This window comes from Dipodomys ordii, unplaced genomic scaffold (assembly GCF_000151885.1).
Source record: "Dipodomys ordii isolate 6190 unplaced genomic scaffold, Dord_2.0 Scaffold36, whole genome shotgun sequence".
NCBI lineage: Eukaryota > Metazoa > Chordata > Mammalia > Rodentia > Heteromyidae > Dipodomys > Dipodomys ordii.
In genome coordinates this window covers 524,036-540,335 of record NW_012267252.1, presented here as the reverse complement: position 1 = coordinate 540,335, position 16,300 = coordinate 524,036, and the positions used below count along the sequence as shown (strand labels likewise).

At 40.2% G+C, this 16,300-nt stretch overlaps 1 protein-coding gene across 5 annotated transcripts in view; it reads right to left on the bottom strand.

Moving 5' to 3' along the window:
• Positions 1-16,300, bottom strand: part of Entpd1 (ectonucleoside triphosphate diphosphohydrolase 1) — a 74,107-nt gene that overhangs the window by 15,399 nt on the left and 42,408 nt on the right. For 3 of the 5 annotated variants that reach the window (XM_013017832.1, XM_013017830.1, XM_013017833.1), the window contains exons 2-6: positions 13,889-14,016; positions 7,472-7,589; positions 4,372-4,522; positions 1,967-2,126; positions 923-1,153 (exon numbers count right to left, since the gene is read on the bottom strand). In XM_013017832.1, coding sequence (XP_012873286.1) covers positions 923-1,153; positions 1,967-2,126; positions 4,372-4,522; positions 7,472-7,589; positions 13,889-14,016 — 788 coding nt within the window. Of the gene's footprint in view, positions 1-922; positions 1,154-1,966; positions 2,127-4,371; positions 4,523-7,471; positions 7,591-11,665; positions 11,708-13,888; positions 14,017-16,300 lie in introns of all 5 variants that reach the window. The other 2 variants (XM_013017831.1, XM_013017835.1) reach the window with 2 other exon arrangements.

Sequence of the window (16,300 nt, the reverse complement as noted above, 5' to 3'; positions counted from 1 at the left end):
CAGAAATGCCATTAGTTGGGACTGCCCCTTCATGCATAATCCTAATTACACAGGCCACATAAAGAAAATTCTCAGAATCTCAAAATTATAAGCCAGAGGTCTACACCCTGTCCCTTCCTCTCCTCCCCAAACAAACAATCAGAAGCTCCAAGACCTGAAAAGTGCCTTATGTCCTCCAAGCCAAAAGTATAAAAACGAGTTTTACCCCTCAAAAGAAGAAAAGGGACAGCTGTAGAAAAGCAACTTCACGGTGCTTTGAGGCCAGTGGGCATCACTCAGCAGCACCTATTTGTATGGTGGTCATCTTAAGGACCAGAGTGCTGGGTGCGGTGCAGTTGTGGGAAAGAGAACTGGCTGTCCTTTCATGAAGACAGAAAAGCTGATGTGACACCCTCTCTGTGTCTGCTGGTCAGGGTGTGCCTGGTTCTCTCACGATGCTGCCTTCAAAATCCAGAGGCTTCTGGGAATAAGATCTAAAGTATGGACTAACAAATTCAGTGTTGTTCTGAGGTTTTGTTTTCTTCCTCCTCTCCAGGTCATTTCTAACAACTCTGTTTTCTGTGATTTATAGGAAAGAGATTTACAACTGGTCTAGATGAGCTTATAAATGGCAACCTTTCTTCTGAACAGTGCTCTAATGTGTAACTTTCATTATCATTGCCACCAGGGTGAGAAATTAGTTCCTAAGAAAGGATCTGACTGGTGTCCTTGGAGATAGTGCAGTAAACAAACACAGGAGGGGATGTCTGCATGGGACAACTCATAGGGGTCGACCAGATGTAGTTTGGTATCCTGCCTGAAAAGATTTGGAAAGCACAATAATCAGTTTCAGACCAATTACTGGATTAGAAAAAGGAAATAACAGGATGTGGGGGCTGAGGACCAGATGTGGAGAGAGCAGTCTGAATTCAGTTATACTTGCCTGAATGTCCTTGGCCAGTTTCTGCCAGAGTGCTTGATCTTTCCCGTAGCACAAGAAGCTGTGTGTGTATACAGTGTAGTCTTTGCCATAAAGACGAAATTGCAGAGAGTTTTCGGGAGACTCCACAGTGTAGTTTAGGGGTACAAAAGTGATTTGTGTAGAGGCTCCCCCAAGGTCCAGAGCTCCAAAGGTTTCCTGACTTTGTGGAATGAAGCTGAGCCAACTCAATTTCTAAAAGAGAGGACAGTTACTAGTCTAGCAATCTGTGGATATCCTGATTTACACAGGATTTCTTGCACTCAGCAACTTCCTAAGTCAGTGAAGTGGGGGGCAAAGCTCACTGCAGGCTCCAGCATCAAATCAATAGCAAGAAAAGAGGGGCTTCAAAGATATAGCCAGACCCCAGCAATTTGGAAGCCCTGTGACTAGTCCTTACAAACAAGGGGCCTAAGGCAAGCTGACTCAAGTCTCAATTTCCACTCAGTAAGTCAGGAGATGTGTGATGTTGGGCAGAATAATAACCCTTTTTGGCTATTAATGTTAAGATCTACAACAGAAATAATTTTGCCTCATGCTCTTGTTCTGATAATGCTCAGCATAACACAAGACACACAGCACGAGACAGATACTAATCATTCTTTTTGGTTCCTTTGGTTTTGTTTTGGAGATCAGGTCTTGCTATGATACCCAGGCTGACCTTGAACTAACAGTTTTTCTGCCTCAGCTATCCAAGTAATTGGTATTACAACTGTGTGCCACCTCACTCAGCTATTCTTAATTTTAATAAGGTTAAACTAATTATAAACAAAATAGATTCTATTTTCCCTCATGTCTCCTCCTAAGGTGAAGATAAGGCTCCAATACTCTTCACTAATAGAAGAAGTTCTTAAAAGACAAGTATACTCCTAGTGACTTTTACACAAGTGGGAATACATTCATTCATCCATCCATCCATCATTCTCGCTAGCAACTCAGATACTTTTCCGAGATAGCAATGGCACTGGCCCTCAATGAGCCACTTTCATGGATGCTGTGGGTATTTACCTGAGTGAATTTGCCCAGCAGATAGTTGATGGTAATCCATCCATAGGCACCTTCTTCTTGGCCAGTGATAATCCGTGCACCCTGGAAGTCAAAGGGGTAGTTGCTAAGGCTCCTTGACACTGCAGCCAGGACCCTTTCTGCCGACTGTTCATTTTCCATTCTACACAAAAGAAGAGGTGAGGTTACTATTTTGTCTTAAAAATGACACCTACCCATTCAGCCAGATTGTCCATGTAATACCCCAAGAAGTGGACCATAACACAATGAAGTAAGTAGAGACACAGAGATCTCTGCACATGGCAGTCAAAGGAACCTTCCCTTTAAGATGAGGGAGAGTTACTCTTTTGTTCCTTTTCCAGCCTTGAGTAAGTTCATCTTCCTAAAGTAGTACAATTTTTGCTCTGTTGTTTCCTGGATTACAAATATCAGAAGCTCTTTTAAAAATTCTATGGTGGGAGCCTCATCATAGCTAGAGCTACTGTGTGCTGTATTAGCCATTAATGGTGGCTCCTAGTTGGTTACAAAGTTAGACTTGTTGGTATTAATTAGGGCTATAGTAGAACACAAGTGGAAAGAGATTGCAGACAGATACCCAACTTCCTCTGCTGCCACCTTGGGAAAACCAGTCAATTATTGTGTCTGGTTGAGACCCTTAGACCTGAATAGTCTTTCAGGGTTGTCATAGTACAGATGAAACTGCTTCCAGGATCTAGGCTATTCAACACTGAGTCTTGTGAGGGAATACAGCCTGACAACTCTTGTCTGCCATTGAATGGTGTCCATTAGCTGCCTTCCCTTTATCACTAGCTTTCTTCCCCTCTAATACATCTCTATTAGTGACACTAATTGTGTAACAACCTTAAATAGCTTCACATTGTCTCCAAGTTAAAACCCAAACATCCTGGCATCCACAAGGCCATTTGCGATTTGAACCCTGTCTTCTCAGAAACCGACTCACAACTTGGGTCCTGCCACTTGCCAGGTAACGAATCTCATCTGTAAGCCACAGCTCCCTTTTCTAGCTGAATATAGTATCTTTTAGTTAGTCCAGGCAGGAAAGTCTGTAAGACTCTTATCTCCAATACACTACCAGAAAAGCTGGAAAGTAGAGCTGTGGCTCAAGTGGTAGAATACTAGACTTGAACAAAATAAGCTCAGGGACAGTGCCTAGGTTCTGAATTAAAGCCTCAGGATGGAACACACAAAAAAATCTCTTACTTTATAGAGTTGTTATGATGGTTAAACAAGTATGTATGTAGTAAAGTGTTTGGCACAGTGTTAAGAATGTAGCAGTTGCCAGATGCCAGTAGCTCATGCCTGTAATCCTAGCTATGCAGGAGGCTGAGATCTGAGGATTGTGGTTCAAAGCCAGCCGGGGCAGGAAAGTCTGAGAGACTCATCTCCATGAATCATCAGAAAACCGGAAGTGGCACTGTGGCTCAAGTGGTAGAGTGCTTGCCTTGAGCTGAAGAGCTCAGGGACAGCGCCCAGGCCCAGAGTTCAAGCCCCATGACTGACAAAAAAAAAATGTAGCAGAGGCTCAATAAACATGAGTTGCTACTATTACTCTATCTCCTCTCTGTGCAGAAATACAGCCCTCTGGATTATGTCTTGGTTTCCTTAATTTCCCTGCCTTTGCACAATCCCCATGAAGTCAAGGAATTTGCCTTGTTCACTGCTGAATCCCTAGTGCTTCAAACAGTGCCTGACACTTCACAAGTGCTTAATAAAAGGCAGTCACTGGATGACTGCTGTCTGTTTGCGTGTAGCACTCGTTCCTTGCCCTCCAACTTGTCTGTCATGATAAAGGTCATATATCCCCTTCTCTGGCTGCTTCTCATCCTGGGCAGGGCCAAAAGCCCCCACAGCAGCTCCAAACATCCCTCTATTGAAGGACAATTCATTCTGTATGGAAGCATGTTTTCTTGAGGGCTCAGTCACCTGCTGCATATTCTGGGCAGAGCAGAAGCTCATCACATATTGAATCAATGAATGGATGGATGGATGGATGGGTGGATGAACAAGTATACAAAGAACACTGCTACCAAGAGGTAACAAGTAAAGATGTGTAAACTGATTATTTGCTTTAGGACATCTGTGGATCTCTTCTAGTCATCTTCCTCCCAGATATTGATTGACCAAATCTTCAGTCTCAAATCTCAGAGCTTAATGTTTCTCAACTTTTCCATGGGGAGATTGGTAGGGTTTTTTAGATACCTAGTCTTTCCATTGTACATACTATGAGTTAAAGAGTATTGTATTGCTCACCTGCTGAAATTTCCTATCTAGGAATGGACTTTGGAGTGTGTATAACTTGAGCGGGGGGTTGGGGGGGAAATGTGGTCCTCTCATAGCTGCACTGCCTCTAACTCGTATCCACTCTTGGTCCCTACATGCTACTGTACCTGAGTAACCGCATGCCTGCTGTGGCTCCCAGATAAACAGGTGTATCCTGATGTTGAGAACTTGGGATCACTTCTTTGGACTTTTCCATGCATTCAGTCAGGTACATGTCTAATTCATTTGGTTTCTGGACATATTTTGAGATTCCAGGACCTAAGGAAAGATATAAAAGGTGGTAATTTTTTTAAAGTATAAGCCAGGTTTTGGTGGCTCACCCTTATAATACTATCTACTCAAGAGGCCTAGATCTAGCCGGGCACCGGTGGCTCACACCTGTAATCCTAACTACTCAGGAGGCTGAGATCTGAGGATCACAGTTCAAAGCAAGCCAGGGCAGGGAAGTCCATGAGACTCTTATCTCCAATAAACACTAGAAAACCGGAAGTGGTGCTGTGGCTCAAGCGGTAGAGAGTTTGCCTTGAGCTGAAGAGCACAGGGACAGTGCCCAAGCACAGAGTTCAGAGGCTGAGATCTGAGAACTGCAGTTTTTGCCAGCCTGGGAAGACAAATCCAAGAGGGTCTGAACTCCAGATAACAAGAAAAAAAGCCAGAAATGGGGGCATGGCTTGTGTTGTAGAGCACCAGACATAAGCAAAAGAGCTAAGTAAAAGAGGTCCAAAGTTGAAGTCCTAGTACTATTACAAAAAAAGTATAGGACATACATTGACAATATTAGAGAAAAATATTGTATTTACTAAGAAAATACAAGGAAAAATAATTTCCTCATGTAAATATACATATATATGTATATATATATATGAATGAGGTGGTACTTAGAGAGTTAAGTCACTGGGCCTAACATTGGTATTAATTTTCAAATTTTGGATTAGGTCTGTCTGGTGTTCAGTAATTTTTCCACTAGATGGCACAATTTTATATTTAACTATGTAACAGTTTCCCAGATTTTCATATTAGCTACTCTATTAATTGCTTTTGGGTGATTCTTCCACAAATTTTTAATTTATAATACTAGTTACTAGAAGATTTAAGCAAAGATGATATTTAGAACAAAAATTAAAATAAGCACCAGCTACTATTGTCTCCAAATTGATGAGACCAGAGTCTCTTAGAGTATCAGACTTCTGGATAGTCTTTTCTTTTATCTTCCTACTTACTAAGTTACAAAATGAGTGGACTCCTCAGGGCATCAGACTGAAAAGACAGAAGTGTTGCTAACAAGCTTTGTAATCATGACTTGTGCCCTAAAATTTCTGAGGTGGAGTTTTTTTTTTCTCTCTGTTAAAAGAAACAGGATTTGAAGCCATGCCTCCTTAGTGACTTTTTCCACTCCAATCTCCTGCTTTCCTAATATGACTGTTATTCCAATTTTAGTGCAAAACTAACTGTTGCTAGGGAAAGATTCGAGCCAAGATTCTGCAAGCTTTTTGAAGTCAGCACTCAACATTTTTCTCTCACACTAAGATAAATATCACATGATTAATGCTTCATGGTGAGGGTTTCCTTTACAGATAATTATCTGCTCACAGATTAATCATAATGAGGAAATTATCTCTAAGCATGTGTTTTGATTCAGAAAATCTGGCTTTAAGTATTCAATTTTTCTTGAGGGGGGAAGCTATTGTCTTCATTAGTCTGAACACTCATGTACACATGGTCTGAGTCTCAGAGGAGAGACATCTAATGGATGAAAGAAGAGTTCTAAAACTAGAAGATAATCAATTTTTTAAAGGCCAATGAAATAAAGTACGGAAACCTTAAGAAAGTCAAGTGCTCTCTCCCTGTTGATAAGGCAGTTTCAAGAACATCAGCCTTCTCTTTCGAAGATTTTTTCCTCTTGTCTCCTCTCTACTATTAAGTTATAAAATTGGGGTAGACTTCACAGACCATTAGACTAAAAGTCAATTCTTTCTGAGATCTGGATTAACTGTCTGACTGAAAATAAACAGTAGGTTCCTCCCTCAAAAGGTGAAGGGAGACAAAGGTTAAAGTGATTATGGCACCTTATGTTGATGTAGGTGGTGCAGTTGGGGTACTGATGGAGGGGAGTGGTGAGAACCAAAGTGTCAACAACCCTCCATAGATTATAAATTGAAAAGAAAATTGTCTGGGAAAACAATCAGGATATAATGCAATGGTTCAAATTAGTGAGAAGCCTGGAATATAGTTAGGAAACCTGTATGCTTCACTTGGTTCTGGTGCTACTTACAAGGCAGTAGTCTTCCAGATTTTTGGTTTCTTTCCTGCAAAACAAGATCCCATCCCTAAGCATCAATGATCTGCTCGTTCTTGCTTATAGAGACTGTGAAGATGTTTGAGAACTTCACCAAGCTTCAGATTAGAGTAAAAGATGAGGACAGGAGCAGTTCTATGGATTTGGCAGCATTAGTATTACCTGGGAATGTGTTAGGAATACAAGTTTTCAGTCTTCTCCCTCAAATCTGTGAACTCAGAAATTTAAAATATTTGTGTTTTTAAATCCCAGTGGTTCTGATGCCATTTCTGAGACCTGCTGGCCCAGATATGGGTTTTAAGTTGGGCATGCCTTGTTTTAAACTAAAACTTTATCACTTACTAAGTTAACCAAGTGATGTAACCTTTCGATTTTGTTATCTTCATCTTTAAAAAATAGGAATACAAACCTCAGTAGGAAATTATGAAGGTGAACTGAATTCAATTCCTAATCAGTGCATTACATAAATGTGGGTGTGAATTAGTTACTCAATTATTGTATATGTATGGGGGAACAGGTTGCTGAGGATCAAACCCAGGGCCTCATACATACTAAATAGGTATTTATCACTTACATACACCTTCAGTCTCCCCACTATATAACTTTTTAATTTGCCTATTCTTCAAGGACTTGATCATCAACGATTGATTTCAATATTATTTTTTTCCTTTTTCTTTTTTTCCAGGGCTGAGGACCAAACCCAGGGCCTTGTGCACGCCGGGCGGGCGCCCTTCCGCTGGGCTAAACCTCCAGCCCCTGATTTCAGTATTATTTTATAATGACAATAGCAAATACACTGTGATCCTCACTTGACTTCCTGTCCCTGGAACTCCCTTTTCTCTTGTGTTCTACTTGCCAAATATCTTTTGTGTTGTCCCGATCTCTGTCTACCCCTCCTCTTCCCATCTTACCTTTCACTTTACATTCTTCTATCTGGCGCACCACTCCTGTGTCATTCTCCTTTTCAGCTGCCCATTTATAGATGTACAAGTTTGTGTGAGAAGAGCCTGCATCCAGCACAATCCCATACTGAGGACAGAAGAAAACTCTTATCAGTATCACATCATTCTTCTCCATATTCAGCTTGAAAAAGAAAGGGAATGCCACTGGGGAGGCATTTTAACTGAAGAGCATTGGTCAGTTTGGAACTGGAGTCACTCTAGTCATAAGATCTCCCAGGACCTGCATCCCTGGAGAACAGGGTTCTTAATTCCGGCTACACACTAGAGATGTTCAGGGTGAGGCCTGAGCAGCAGGGATATAGAGGCTTCCTAAGGGACTGTAACCTTCAGCGAAGATTCAGAGACTCCACTGAAATAGTTGAGACATTCGTGGAAAGAACTAATTCAGTAGTTCTCAAACTTGTCTACATAATGGAATCACCTGGAGAGCTTCAGAGGCTGAAGCCAATATTCCATCCCTGTGATGTAATGTGGCCTCAGCTTTGGAATTCTTTTTTTCCATACAATTCTAATGTGCAGACAAGTTTGGGGACCACTAAGTTAATCCACTGAGGGCCATGTAGGCATATAAATATCTTCAGTGAGTAAGTATAGAATTGTGAGGGTATGGGGTTTTTGTTTACTAGTGTCAAGTAATTGTACAAAGGCATTTCATTTTGACATGTTCATTTATACATACAATGTATCATGGTTTGCTTACCACTTCTTTTTTTTGGGGGGGGGTCCAGTCATGGGGCCTCAACTCTGGGCCTGGGCGCTGTCCCTCAGCTCTTCAGCTCAAGGCTAGCGCTCTACCGCTTGAGCCACAGCGCCATTTCCAGCTTTCTTCTTTCTGCTTATCTGGTGCTGAGGAATCGAACCCAGGGCCTCATGCATGCAAGACATTGCTTACCACTTCTGTCACTCTCTCTCATCCCTTGTTTCTCTATCCAACCAACAAGTTCCACTGTAACATTTCACACATGTACATATAGTATTTGGGTTGTATTAATCATCCTTCCCACTCTGTCCTACCCACTTCCACTAGTCCTCTTAGCCTGGACAGGACTGAAGTTATGTTTTAAAGAGAGAGAGAAAATTCTAAGTATATTTGCTTTTAAATTAAAATATAACTTTAAAATTTATTCAGTATATTTGGAAAGATATGTAAATGTTGTATTTTCAGATCTGTAAGAATGGAGGAGATCAAAGGACTCAGAAGGAAGGAGAAGAGAGAAATGGCATGAAGAACAGTTATAAAGTAGATGCTACACTATGTTGAAAATGAACTTTACAACTTCAGTGGTGGGGGGTAGGTAGTTGTGGAGGTAGGACGGAAGGGATGGTAAGGGGGAAACAAAGGAGAAGGCAACAATGCTCAATAGGACATACATTCATTACCTTGCTCATGTAACTAACCCCTCTACAGCATTTTTACAATAAAAAACATACAAAAAGTAGATGCTATCTTTATCCTTTCTGTATAAGTGAGGAGCTACAAAAAGGTTAATTCATGCAAGATATACAGCTAGTATATCTAGTATATATGTGAATTAGGGTCAGACTGAAGACCTCATGTTGAAAACCTAGTACCCAGAAACACAACAGCAAGGGCTAGGCAAGGGTTTTAGAATTGGTGCTCTTTAGAACATTTTTCTAGCCTCCACCAGGCTTACTGATACCCCGAAAGTAACCACCATGTTGATTTCTATCACCATGGATGAGTTTTGCCTGTTTCTGAACTGCAAAAAAGCGGACTCTTGGGGTGTGACTCCTTTAAGTCTCATTTCTTTCATTCTATGCCTATGAACTATATGGCTCATCCTTTTCCATTGCTGTGAGTATCTCATTATATGCATGCACTGTATTCTTACCCAGTTTACTGTTGATATACTTTTGGGTTGTTTCTAATTGGGGTATTGTGAATATAGCTGTCAGGACTATTCTTGTACATTTCATTTAGTGGAAATATCTTTAGGTCTTCTTTGAATATCTACCAGGAATAGATTGTCCAAGTGCTCATTTTTTAAATCAAATCATATGTATTTGCTTATATTCTTGAGCTTATTTGAAGGAAAATGCTATGGTTGATTAATGGCATTTGCATGGGCTTGTGATAATTTGGTGGCATATGCCATTTTTAATCATCTCTATAGTAGAGAAAACATGATTGAAGTGGGGGGAGAGCAAAAAGCAAGAAAAAGAAGAGGCACTTCTGAAATGTGAGCCAACTGACACACTTGGCTGCACATTTGAGCTGCACACTTCAAAGTGTGATCTGCCACCTGAAAATACTTAATTTGCCTATTGTATATATGTACATTATAATGAATATTGTGATATAGATGACATACATTGCCTTATAATCTAATAAGTCCCAATAACCCCTCTTATAATTTAATAAGACCTAATAACCTCCAGGGAGAAAAGACAAGAAGACTTAAGAGACCTCCCTTGACCATTAGTAGTAACAGCTAAAGGTAGTGTGCACATTTCACTAACACCCAGGAAGTATCACTGTGCAGAGCTCCTGAGGACCTTTGACCCTCCATAACTTCCCAGCATTCCTTGCCTTGATGTGCACAGCAGGAGTCTCTCTAGTAACTGGCACCATACCCTTGGAAAGAAAATGACCTCCATACTTGCTTTGGGCACAGCAAAGAAGTAAGCTGGACTGCTCTGCAGCTAGCTTGCAATGGAAGGAATCCAAGAAATGGCAGATGTGGTGCTACTGTGGGCAGTGAGAGATGCTGATGGAGGTGTGCAGTCTCTGGATCAGTGGGAAACCTCCCAGGATGCAGGAACAGCCTTCAGGGTTACCCAGTAGAAAACTCTATTGTTCCCTAGTGCAACCCCTGAATTCTTCCTGCCAGAAACTGTTTCAACCACAGTAGCTACAATAAAAGCAAGTCGGCAGCAGCATGCAGCCTTTATCTGGAACCAGGACGTTCTATTCTAACTTTGTTCTATTGCTTTGTTGCCATGAAAGCCACCCTTCCAGCAGAGTCAAGGAACCAGCCCTGCTTCCACCAGCCTGCTTTACTGGGCCTCACTCACACACTGAGGTAGTAGAAAGTTTGCTACATTTTGTGTGCAAGTTTCTAGGAAGGAAGTAGAGGGCCTTTCAGTGCAAGAATTAGGACATTTCTCCTTCTGTGACAACATACCAGAAAGCTAATCTGTTTAACTGTGTCATAGACTTTTTTTTTTAAGTTTTTAGTTTGATTGAAGAGTCTGCCTTCCATGGCTACAAAGTGCACCTAAAGCCCAGAGAGCCTATTCTTTTGTTCTCTTTCCAGCACTACAGCATTCTTCCAGCAGAGGTTCCAAAAAGCAAAAAATAAACCATCCAAGAAGGTGGGGGAGTTGAAAATCTTAACTACTTGGGAGGAAAAGATACAGAGGGATCATGGTTTGAGGACATCCCAGGCAAAACGTTAGCAAGATCCCATCTCAATCAATAAGCAAAGTGTAGTAGAGTACAGATGTAATTTCATCTATGACAGGAGGATTTTGGTCAGAAGTTGGCTTAGGCAAAAACAAGAAATTTTATCTGAAAAAATAAAGCAAAATATGTGGGGGAGGGAAGCTGATTGTGTGAGTCAACTACATGGTAGAGCAGAACAATTCTCTGAATTCAGACTCAAGTACTGAAAGAAGAAGTAGGAGAAAAAAAAAGGAGGGAGGAAGATGAGAAGTAGGAGGAGGAGCAGCAGCAGCAGTTGTTATTTGGGAGATGTTCCTGCTTTTACTGCTTTCTGGATTTACCATCCACTACCTAGTGAATACCTCAGAGAAGTCTGCAATGAAGAAACCCAGTGTTTCTCTGAACCTCATTTTAAAGCATTTTGAAAAGTGATATGCCCTTCATATTAAAGAAAAATCAAAGATTAAGATTCAAGTGTGGGGAAGAGATCTGATATTCCCTTAATATTATCATTTCAATATGATTTTGTATTCTAAGAGCTAAAAGTTTATTAAACATTACACAAAAGATAGAGGGGGAATGATGTTTAAGATTCTACCTGGGCATTTTATTATTAATAAAATACTAAGCTATTTTTTTACATATTTTCTTGTAGTCTTTTAAAAATACTGTCATCTTATAGTACATGCAAATTTGTCCTAAGCTAGTTCAGAATGGTACATGTGATTTTACTGAGCATAATAGAGCTCCACAAGCTATGCCGCAGGAAAGGAAGTGGTCTGGAAGAGAGAACAGTAGAAATGATCTTTCTTGGCAGGAGTGCCCACAAGTGCAGGGGCCCTTGTGAAGACCGGAGATACAGGCTCTTATATGGAGTATATATGGACTCAGGGCAGATGCCCCCTAGGATGGAAGTAATTCTACCTGCATGAATGTCAGAGTGCCAGCCTTCTGGATAGGTCTCTTAGATGTGGAGAAAGAGAAAACTGGAATGTCAGGTGGCCTGCTTATGTCTCTGCAAGAGGTAGGACATTTAACCTTCTCATATGAGTCTCTTCATTCAGAAAACAACTCCAGTGGCATAGGCTGTTTTCAATTATCAGGTCACAAAGCTTCTGTTCTAGGCCTTTGCCTAGAAACTCCTTTTCCTGGGATCCTGGACTTCTCTAATCCCTTCACATGAGGAGTTCATTAGAATGCCTATATTTTTCCTCTAAGGAAATAACTGACTACATGGTGTAATTATATATTATAATGACTATTTAAGTTCCATATTCTATATTCTCTGTTAAGAGTGTAAGCTATCTGAGGGTAGGTCTACTTAGGCACAAAGAAGGAATGAATGAATGGGAAAGAATAGAACTATATGATTCTTAATCCCATCCTAACTGGTTAGAATTTACAGTCTAGTATAAAGTAGTGGTAAGACTATGGTTTGAATGCTTCCTCTTCCAATACTCACGTGTTGAAAACTTAATCCCCAATGCAATCATGTTAGGAGGTGAGGCCAGTTGGGGTTGTTTAGGACATAAAGGCTCTGCTTTCATGCACAGGACACAGTAGAATAGGCTTTGGTGAATGGGTCTGTTCCACATAAGGCACTAGAATAAATAAGTACTATGCAGCTGATACCCCATGTTATATAAGGCACTTGAGCATCCACAGATTTGACTATCCATAGGAGAAGTTCTGGAACTACCCCCTGAAACAGAGCCCCTGAGTAACAGCTCTACATTTATCCCCATGATATGTAGGATGATCAGGGTACTAATTTACAAAACCTTAACAATAAAGAAGTTTCCGTTTTTGTCCCTTATTTTAGATTTTGTAAAATTTTTCATGATGTGGATTAGTCATTCAATTTAGTTTTGAATCACTTCAGAGATATTTTTAATAATACTGGAGAGCAACAATGTCCAATAGAACTTTCTGCAGTAATGGAAATGTTCTGTGTCTGTAGTATCCAATAGTTCATTCCAATATAATTCAGAAATCTTACTAAAATTAAAGTGTAACTTTGACAAATGGCTACTTTTCATATATAAGGTTACCTTTGTGTAAAATAAGTTGGTGATATTGCTATAAAGATTCACTTTAACACCTATGGCTGCTCTTCATGCACTCACACTGAAGACCCTGTTCCATTTTGCCAGGGCAACTTAACAACACAGAACAGACTTGATGAATGAAGGAAAGCCACCCACGACCACAGTATTCACTGGGAACACAGAGCTCAAGTGTGTCATGGGTTTTGCCTTCTAGGCAGGCCTGCTTTCCAATGATGCAATACCAAACATGCAAAAAGGTCAAATCAAGAAAGCAATGGTGTGCTTTTGGAGCTGATAAACAAATAGCAAAACCAAGATGTCATGAGGCTTCCATTGTGAGTGAAGTTTTGCCAAGAGAACCAAAAGCACTCAACAGCGAATGGAAAGAGAACACGGCCAATGTAACAGAATCAGCTCTGTTCTGACAAGGCTGTACATAGCTGTACATAGCCCACTGGGTTGAACTTGTATGACAAAAGGACATCAATATAACCCCATGGCTCTTCTACACAGCAAGTGATTTGAGTGTGTGGGAAAAGTTTCACAAGTCTGGCATACACATGCATCTTTCTACTCTTACAGAAACAAGAGAATGTATTTCTATACATATATGCCATGACCTCCTAGTTAGGATAACATCTGGGTATATAACTACCCACATGTCCATATGTGCTCATTAGTATATTGGCATCATCTGAACACTTAAAAGACAGGTTTATTGTCATTTCAATGACATTTTAAATTGGTGTGTTTACAATGGAGTGAAAATGGATGGCACTGAAGATCATGGTAAGTGAAATAAGCCAGATTCAGAAGCATAAATATTGCATGTGTTCTCATTATGGAATCTAGAGTTTTTAAAACATGAAAGTAGAAGGGAGGCTACTTGAGGGCACATAGGGTTTGACTTGCCTTAACATTTTCTGGCAATGGTTTGTTCTGGGTCATCCCCACAGCAATCAACGCTATCACAGCTATGATAGAGGAGAAACCAAGGATGACCAGGATGTTTTTGGAGCAAAATTTCTTCAATTCAGAATCTAAAACCAAAATCAAAAGACAAATAATCAACAGGAAATCGATAAACAATGACTTTCCTCACTTTTATGTCTGGTTTTGTGATAGCTATTTGGAGACACCAGAAACACTTTTTAAAAGGCCAATCTTTATCTGTGGGGCACTTGCAAAGTAATCTGGAAATCACTCAAGAACAAAGGATTTGTTCGTACTGTGATAAAGGTCAAGACTGTGTCAGTTTTACAAAGGAGAATGGACAAAATTAGTCCACTGATCAGATATGGAACAAAAGGGAAGTCTCTCAAATTGGGCATTTGTTTAGTAGGTAATGTAAATCTATCAAAAATACAAGTAACACAACAACCAGGATTAACCTCATTTAAAAAAACTTACCATAGAATATTTAATATTTTTAAAAGTATCAGGTATATTCATAAAACACCAAATCCTACTACTCCATGACATTTTCTGGCTTGATAATACCTTTTGCATTTCAACCACCCTTACATGTTAGTAAACTATTGGTAATGGACTAGAACCTGAGGAACTATGACTATTTCAGGGCACCATTTATATTATCTTTTCTGCCCTTAGTCCCACCCTGTCAAGGGAAAGAAAAACTCCTGGAGAGAACTATTGAGAAGTTAGCTTGATTGAAACAGATCATAGAGAGAAAGTAAACAGGAAATTGAGTGGTTACACCATTCTTGCCACTCTGACATCTTAAACTCTTCCTCATTCACCTCCCAAATTATCCTCAAACTTCTTAAGTTTTTTTTTTCTTTTTTTTTTCCAGAGCTGAGGACCAAACTCAGGGCCTTGCTCTCGCCAGGCAGGAGCTCTTCCCCTGAGCTAAACCCCCAACCCCTCAAACTTCTTAAGTTTTGAGGAAGAAAGATAGGATAACATAAGCAAGAAGCATATAGAAACTAGATGGGTTCTTCAGAATAGTCTTCACTAAGTACACAGGATGGGATTAAAGCAGCTGAAAGAGGACCCCCAAGTCTCTCTTCCAATTTTTCCTGGTCTGCAGTACCTAGCTAAGGGCAGATGATGAAATTAGGGATTTTTCCTCATGCTTTTAAGCAAAAGCTTGCAATTTATTCAGAAGACTATAATTGTATAAGTCTCCAGTTATCAATTCCCAGAATCTTGAAGCAGTCTTTACTAACAGATCGAATAATAAAAACATGAGGATAAAATGTCTTATTACCAGGCTGGGAATGTGGCTTAGTGGTAGAATGCTTGCCTCGCATGCATGAAGCCCTGGGGTCAATTCCTCAGTACCACATACACAGAAGAAGCCAGAAGTGGTGCTGTGGCTCAAGTGGTAGAGTGCTAGCCTTGAGCAAAAGAAGCTCAGGGACAAGTGCCCAGGCCCTGAGTAAAAGCCTCAGGACTAGCAAAAAAGAACAAAAAAGGAAAAGTCATTTTAGTGATATGTTATCTATTGCTCCCAAATGAAGAAGGGCCAATGAAATATACAACACTTGTGCCCTTTCCCCCTTTGCCTTCCAAAATGACTTCCATTTTGTTCAGACATCTGATTCTCCCCAAGCTTAGAGATGGACCTAATTTATCATCAGTATAACATCCTGTCTCACCAGTGATTGTTTCCACAATGGGTAAATAGAGTCTATGAGAACTTAAAGTATCATGGGCCATGAGTTTACAATTCAGTTAGGGAGACAGATAAACGAGAAAAGTAGTACATGAGCAAGTGATTTCAGATCATGATAAGGGCTAAGAAAAAATTAAAGCCAAGGAATGTTATAAAGCAAGTGCAGCAGAGCTAGGGATGGGGAAAAGGGAATTAGACTAAGAAAAATGTCAGGATAGGTGACACTGGTGATAAGACCTGGATGATAAGAAAAAAGGTGAGAAAGAATAGAAACATATCCAGAAAGATGGACTAGAAACTTCAAAGGTCCTAAGTTGGGAGCTAGCTTGATGGAACTATAATTGTTCCTTCCTTCTCCTAATGAAAATATTTGCTAACTCCTTATGATCACTAAGCAGTAGGGTATACATTTTTCCACATTTGCATTTCCAGAATATAATCAAGTCTTTCATAATCTTATTTCATTTTTCATACTTGTATTTACTGAAAAAATTGTGCCCTAAGAAGCTCGTAGCAAAGTCATTCCATTATTTTTGTGATGGCAACAGCAGAATAGTGATTGTGTAATTACATTTTGGCAGGCTCGGGTAGCACACAGCATTAATACAAAAACCCTTGTGTTAACACTATGGCAGACAACTATGCTGTAACATGTAACACTAATCAATTACAATCAAAGTTTCCTT